General features: G+C 45.9%; 1 protein-coding gene and 1 long non-coding RNA gene across 2 annotated transcripts in view; one reads left to right on the top strand and one right to left on the bottom strand.

Annotated features, from left to right (window-relative positions):
• Nucleotides 1–5,104, top strand: part of Gbs-70E (Glycogen binding subunit 70E) — a 16,886-nt gene extending 11,782 nt beyond the window's left edge. The window contains exons 2-6 of the mRNA XM_070139541.1: nucleotides 1–114; nucleotides 923–1,031; nucleotides 1,530–1,667; nucleotides 2,259–2,426; nucleotides 2,751–5,104. The exon at nucleotides 1–114 is cut by the window's left edge and continues 356 nt beyond it. Coding sequence (XP_069995642.1) covers nucleotides 1–114; nucleotides 923–1,031; nucleotides 1,530–1,667; nucleotides 2,259–2,426; nucleotides 2,751–3,140 — 919 coding nt within the window. The 3' untranslated portion in view covers nucleotides 3,141–5,104. The remainder of the gene's footprint in view (nucleotides 115–922; nucleotides 1,032–1,529; nucleotides 1,668–2,258; nucleotides 2,427–2,750) is intronic.
• The window catches only part of LOC138866489 (uncharacterized), a 216,396-nt gene that overhangs the window by 17,675 nt on the left and 191,221 nt on the right, over nucleotides 1–7,500 (bottom strand). The window lies entirely within an intron of this gene.

Below are 7,500 nucleotides of genomic sequence, written 5' to 3'. Positions count from 1 at the left end.
CAGCCACAGCAGTCACTTCCCCAGCAGTTTCAGAAGCGGGGTCGACGGGGGTCCGCTGTCGGCGTCCTGCTCGTCGGAGTACAGCCAGGGACTCTTCTCCAGAAACACTTTTCGGTGAGTTCGGGGTCGGAGAAGTGGGGTCGGGGTGGGCGGGTCGGGGTAGGCGGGGGGGGGGAAGTCGGGTGGGGGTAGGCGGGTGGGGGAAGTCGGGTCGGGGTGGGCGGGTCGGGGTGGGGGAGAAGGGTGTGCTAAGGGAGTTATTAGGGGTAGGTGGGGTGGGGGGTGGGGGAGAAGGGGGTGTTATGGGAGTTATTAGGGGTAGGCGGGGTGGGGGGTGGGGGAGAAGGGGGTGTTATGGGAGTTATTATTATTATTATCACCTTTTTTTTCCCTTTGTAGCTCTTATCTTTGGTTCAAAGATAAGAGGATGGTCTGGTTTCAGATCCTAACGAAGGGGAACATTTTTATTGTCATTTTATTCAACCACGAAGCCATAAACTGGTCGTTAAACCTGACGAAGGCCTTATTATCAAATTGATATTCATTCAACCATAGACCTGTTACCAAACCCATTACAAGAGCCAACGCAAGGTGTTTTTTAAATGAATATTCCTTCAACCATAAACCCACAAAACCCAACGAAAGTCTTTTTTTTATTGATGTTCATTTAACCATAGACTTTATTACAAAACCCAACGTAAGGTTGTTTTTATTGATATTCAACCATAAGCCTATTATAAAAAAAAACATTACAAAACCAAGCGAAGGTTTTTTTTATTAATATCCATTCAACCATAGCCATTAGAAAACCCATAACGAAAGGCTTTTTTTTTTAGATTAATATTCACGCAAAGGCCCATTGCAAAACCCCATTACGAGACTTAACGATATTCTCCCCCCCCCCCTTCTTCTTCTGGCACAGGCGGGCGAGCAGTAGGCGGTCCCCCCCCAAGAAGGTGGTGGAGACGCCCACGCTCACCTTGCAGCCCATCAAGTCATGCCTCGTCGCACGCCAGGAGGACGAGTATGAGGTGAGTGTGAGGGGGACGAGGAGGAAGGTGGGTGAGGGTGTGAAGGTGTGAAGGTGTGAGGGAGGAGGGAAGGATGTGTGTGTGTGTGTGTGTGTGTGTGTGTGTGTGTGTGTCTGTGTTTGTGTGTGTGTCTGTGTGTGTGTGTGTTTGTGTGTGTGTGTCAGTGTTTGTGTTTGTGTTTGTGTGTGTGTGTGTGTCTGTGTGTTTGTTTGTGTGTGTGAATGAGTGTATATTTGTATGTGTTAGAGAGAAAGATATATATATATATATATATATATATATATATATATATATATATATATATATATATATATATATATATATATATATATATATTTTTTTTTTTTTTTTTTTTTTTTTTTTTTTTTTTTACATCAGTGCCATCAACAAATCATCCATAAACCATCACCTCCCTTATCGATCAGCCAGATATCTAATACTTCCCCCTTCCCCCCTTTTTTCTCCCCTCTCCCCCCCCCCCCCCCCCCCAACCGCCAGGGGGGCGCCGTCTCGCCGACCCGGTTAAAAAAGAGAGTGGTGTTCGCCGATGACCAAGGTCGCCCGCTCACAGAAGTCCGCCTCCTCACAGAACGGTCCGACTGCCCGCCCAGATGGACCGCCGACTTCCTGGAGCAGGTAAGGGGGGTGTGGGTGGGGTGTGGGTGGGGGTGTGGAGGTGGGTATGGGTGTGGGGTGGGGGTGGGTGGGGTGTAAGGGGGTGGGACGTTCTCCTCTTTGGGGTTGTTTGGGATTTTGTTGTTTAGTCTTTTCGTCTTTTCTCGTTCTTCTTTTTCGATTTTTTCTCGTTTTAAGCAATTCCTTTTCTTTTCTTTTCTTCTTTTTTGTTTTACTTTGTCTCCCTTTCTGTCAATCCATCTGTCATTCCATCAATGAGTGTATCAACCATTCAGTCTGTCACTCCATCTTACTATCTATCTATCTACTATCTATCTATCTACTATCTATCTATCTACTATCTATCTATCTACTATCTATCTATCTACTATCTATCTATCTACTATCTATCTATCTACTATCTATCTATCTATCTACTATCTATCTACTATCTACTATCTATCTATCTACTATCTATCTATCTATCTATCTATCTACTATCTATCTATCTATCTATCTATCTATCTATCTATCTATCTATCTACTATCTATCTATCTACCACGCGTTCGGACCCGCCCACTGACCACGGCTTCGTCCTCGTCTTCCCCCAGGTGACCGGCGGCGCCAAGGCGGAGGCGCTGGCGGACCAGTGGGAGCTCGCCTTCCGCCAGCCGGCCTCGGACTACCTGGGGATGAAGGCCCGGTTAGAGACCAACAACGTCTCGCTGGAAAACGTGGTGATCAAGGAGTCCGAAGCCAGAGTCACCGGCACGGTTAAGGTGGGTTTGAGTCTCGTGCGTTCGTTTGTTGTGCCGATTGTTTTTTTTTTTTTTTTTGTAGATGTTTGTTTACTTGATGTTCAATTGTTTATTTGTTCATTTTTTTAGTATATATCATTGCCCTTCTTTCTCTTTACGATGTTATAGGAATTTTTTAAATCTTCCCACTTTTGTTGTTATATGATTATCATCTATCTCTCTTACTGCTTTCGTGTCCCCGCACTGTCGTTCCCCCTTTTCCCCTTTTCCCCTTTTCCTCTTTCCCCCTTTCCCCCCTTTCTTCTGACCCGTGGCTGACCTCTGACCCCCGCTCTCCCCCCGCAGGTCCGGAACCTGTCGTACCACAAGCAGGTGAAGGTGCGCTACACGACCAGCAACTGGCTCGCGCACGACGACGTCTACGCGGACTACGTGCCCTCCGCCGCGACCGCCACGGGAGCCTCCTACGACCTCTACGACACGTTCACCTTCGCCCTGCCGCTGCCCTCGTCCAACCAGGCGGACAAGCTGGAGTTCTGCGTGTGCTACACCTGCAGCGACGCCGAGTTCTGGGACAACAACAACAACCTGAACTACGTGCTGGTGTCTTTCCGGCCCAAGGGCGCCAAGCAGCAGGAGGCCAAGCCCAGGGACGCCTACCAAGTGAACCTGGACGCGTGGAGCGAATTCGCGTCGTGGAACCACCTCAGCGTGGACGACTCGCCCTACTGGTGAGGTGAGGCCCCTGGGGGAGGAGGAGGCGGAGGCGGAGGAGGAGGGTTGGAGCGACGGAGAGGAGGAGGATGGCGGTGCGACGCGGTAGGAGGAAGAAGAGGGAGATGAATAGGAGGAGGAGGAGGAGGAGGAAAAAGGAAAAGGAGGAGACAAGAAAAGCATACAAATGAGGTGGAGGGGGGAAGCCGTGGACAGACAGTGCGGAGAGAGAGAGAGAATCCAGACCGGAGAGAAGGAGAGAGAGACAGAAAGAGATAGAAAGAGAGAAGAGGGAGAGAGAGAGAGAAGTGTTCCGTGTCTTCAACATAGGCCCAGAGGCGACGGCGAAGGACGGTGACCTGACCAAGAGACGGACATGGAGAGCAGAAGAAGGAGAAAAATGCCTTAGGCCTCTGGTGGTGCTAATCAACGTGTACATATTTAGAATTCTGTCGGTGTGTGCGTAGAAGAATGAAAGTCTTAAGGAAGTGTATCTTCTATATTATATATACATAAATAATCGTATATCTATTTTAGTCCAGTGGAAGAAGTAGAAAAGGAGGAATTTATTTGGCCAAGAAGCTAAAGAAAGCATTCGGATGTGGCTGAAAAATAAATTATAGTTTGATTATATGTATATATATATATATATATATTTTCGTAAATGTGGATTACTGTCAAGTGCCTTTTATTGTAAAGGTCTCGGCAGACAATTGGAAAAGGGGAGAAAAAAATAAAAATATATTGGAACAACAAAAATGGCCGGAGGAAAGACAATGAGAGACAAACAATAAAAGATTGAAGAAAAAGGGAGGAAAATAGGATATTTATCTGGTTAATCTCAGTGCTGTGGATTAATATATATATGTATGAATCTTCGTCGTACCCCATCCCCACCCCCTCCCCCCCCCCCCCTGCCGCCTCCGTGTCTTTCAAGTGTTGCCAGAATAAAAGAAGAAAAAAATAAAAGTGAACATTTTTTTGAAGGGGGGGATATATATATATATGTGTGTGTGTGTGTGTGGAAAATAAATATCAAACTCGTGAAAATACCCTCATTTGTTCACCTTCTATATTGGCACCAACCCCCCCCCCCCTGTCCTTCTATATGGGCACCAACCCCCCCCCCCTCCCCACCCCCGCTCTCCGATACCAAAACCTGGCGCCTTTGATGTTGTTACCAAGTCAGCGTGGGGGGGGGGGGGGGTAAATGATACAAAAAGGGGAGTGGGGGGATCCTACGTATAAGCCCCCCTCCCCCCCCCTAACCTATCCCGCTCACCTATCCCGCTCGTCCTCCTCCCTAACACCCCCCCCCCCCCCCCTGTGATCCGCTACCCCCTACCCTCTCCTGTTTCCTCCTCCTCCTCCTCCTCCTCCTCTTCCTTATCCCTCCCCCTCCCTAGGACTCCTTCCACCCCCTCCCCCCCTCCTATGGAAAGAGGAGGTGGAAACAAGATAGACAAAGTAAAGGCAAAGGAAATAGAAAGAGAAAGAAAGAAAAGGCTGAAGAGGGTGTATATATATATATTACGAAGATGGAAAGGAGAGAAGCGAGAGAAAGAGAGGAAGGGAGAGAAGATGAAAAAGAGTGAAGGAAGAAGACACAAGAAAAGAGTGAGTGAAATAGTGAGAGAGGAGGGAAAATGATAACGGAAAAGACGAAGAAATAAACAAGAGAAAAGAGAAGAGAAGGAGACGTGCAAGAAGGAAGGAAGACAGGAAAAAGAAGAGAAAGAGAGGGAGACAAGACAGCGAATGGAAGAGAAAGAAGCGAAAGAGAGAAGAGGAGGAGGAAGAGAAGAAAGAAAGAAAAAAATCCTTTGAGAAGCTAAACCCTGATCACAGTCAACAACATTTTTTTTCATTATTAAAAAAAAAATGATGATAAGGATGATATTAAGCTGATGGGACGGAAGCCATGTTGTAGGTGAGTCTCAGAACCTATTGTGATGCCTTTTTTTGTAAATAAACCTTTAAATATTGCCGTCTGTGTTCTTTTTTTTTTTTTGGATCTACTGGCATTCCTTCCACTGCCTGGCCCTCCCCCCCCCTACCCCCCTCGCAAAACCTTACTGCATATGTGTGTTTATGATTACTTTTTTTTTCTTTCTTTCTTTTTCTTTTCTTTCGTTCTTTCTCTCTTTCTCTCCTTTTTCTGTTTCTTTTTGGCTTTTATTTTTCTGGTCTTTGATTTCGTTCTTATTCATTCTCTCTCTTCACTTCTCTTCTCCTCTCTCTCCCTCTTCCCTCTCTTCTCTCTCCCTTCCTTCTCTTCTCTCTCTCTCGTTATTCTCTTCTCTTCTCTCTCTCTTTCTTCTCTTCTCTTCTCTTCTCTTCTCTCATATTCTCTCTCCCTCTTCCTTAATTTCTCTCTCTTTATTCTCTTTTCTCTCTCTTTATTCTCTTCTCTTCTCTTCTTTTCTCTCTCCCTCTTCCTTCTCTTCTCTTCTCTCCTCTCCCTCTTCAATCTCTTCAGCCGAATGCATAGTGGATATATCTAATTCATCCACTCCTCCACCTGAGAGGATGAGACGCATCCACATATCCACTTTCTGCCTGGAATGACAACTAGCTATTTTTTTATCCACTCGACTAACATGTCCTGCCTGTCTGATCCACCTGCTGATCCAGTGCATGAGAGAGGGACAGCTGTTCAGTCATCCACATTCATCCACTCATCAGGAGGAGCATTTGGGCTGTCATATTTATCGACATTTTGTTCATCCTTCCATGTGGATAACTTGTCTTGTCACATATCAGTCTGTCTAGTCATCCAGACATCCACTAGGGAGAATGTTTGTGCGGCTAGACATCCACATGGGGGCATACTCGTTCAGCCATTCATGTGGCGACATACCCGCATAGTGGCGTGTCCTCTCGCTCATCCATCCATCTCCATACACGCCCACTCTCTCTTTCATCCACTCAACCCATCTTTTCACTCACCCTTCACTCATTACCCGTCTCACCACAACCTCTCTCTCACCCTCTCACCCTTCATCCACTATCTCACCCACCCATCCCACCCTTAATCTAACTCATCCACTCTCACCCTCTCATCCACCTCACCCACTATCTCACCCACCCACCCCTCCCATCACCCACCTCATCCACTCTCACCCTCTCATCCACCTCACCCACTATCTCACCCACCCACCCCTCCCATCACCCACCCCACCCCCTCATCCACTCTCACCCTCTCATCCACCTCATCCACTATCTCTACCCACCCACCCCTCCCATCACCCACCTCATCCACTCTCACCCTCTCATCCACCTCACCCACTATCTCACCCCACCCACACCCTCCCATCACCCACCTCATCCACTCTCACCCTCTCATCCACCTCACCCACTATCTAACCCACCCACCCCTCCCATCACCCACCTCATCACTCTCACCCTCTCATCCACCTCACACAATCTCTCATCCACCCACCCCACCCCACCCATCACATACCTCACCCACCCCACCCCACCCATCACCCACCCATCACACACCCCACCCATCACCCACCTCACCCAAGCACCCCGCCACCCACACCCATCACCCACCCCACCCTTCACCCACCCACCCCACCCATCACCCACCTCACCCACCCACCCCACCCATCACCCACCTCACCCACCCACCCCACCCTTCATCCACCCATCACCCATTTCATCCACAACCCCCCAAAACAGCTGTTTCCTGTCTATTTCTACCCGCGGGCATGATAACCGCTGCGTGCAAGTGTTGCTGCTTGTTGAGCTTCTAACACACAGCTGAGAAGAAAGCTGACTGGCCGCTGGTTGGAGCTGAACACTTGAGACAATAAAAGAAGAGGAATAAGAAAGAATAAGAAAGGAAATTACAAAGGGTTGATTGAAGGGGAGACACTTGAGACAATAAAAGAAAAATAAGAAATAACAAGAAATGAAATTACGAAAGGTTGATTGAAGGGAAGATTGTATATGGGTGATGTGTTTTTGTGTATATATAAAGGATGATATATATATATAAGAGAGTTGATTAGAAATATATTTTTGTTATATGTATTTTTATATTTATTTATTTATTTATTTATTTATTCGTCTATTCATTTTTACGTGAGAAAATGAGAACAATAAACAGAAAAAAAGTAAAAATTATATATATATATATATATATATATATATATATATATATATATATATATATATATATATATGTATGTATGTATGTATATATAAGCATATATATATATACTGAAATATTAATGATAATGATCATAATAAAGATTCGTTGATTTTATCTATCTGATAAAAGAGAGATTAACAATCAATTTTTCTTAATTAACTTGTATTTTCCACTTTATTATTTAATTATATATTTTTGAACTTAAAGATTTTGCCCCGT

This window comes from Penaeus vannamei, chromosome 3 (genome assembly GCF_042767895.1).
Source record: "Penaeus vannamei isolate JL-2024 chromosome 3, ASM4276789v1, whole genome shotgun sequence".
NCBI lineage: Eukaryota > Metazoa > Arthropoda > Malacostraca > Decapoda > Penaeidae > Penaeus > Penaeus vannamei.
Note: the sequence above shows the minus strand (reverse complement) of the source record. Positions and strands in the feature narration are given on the sequence as shown.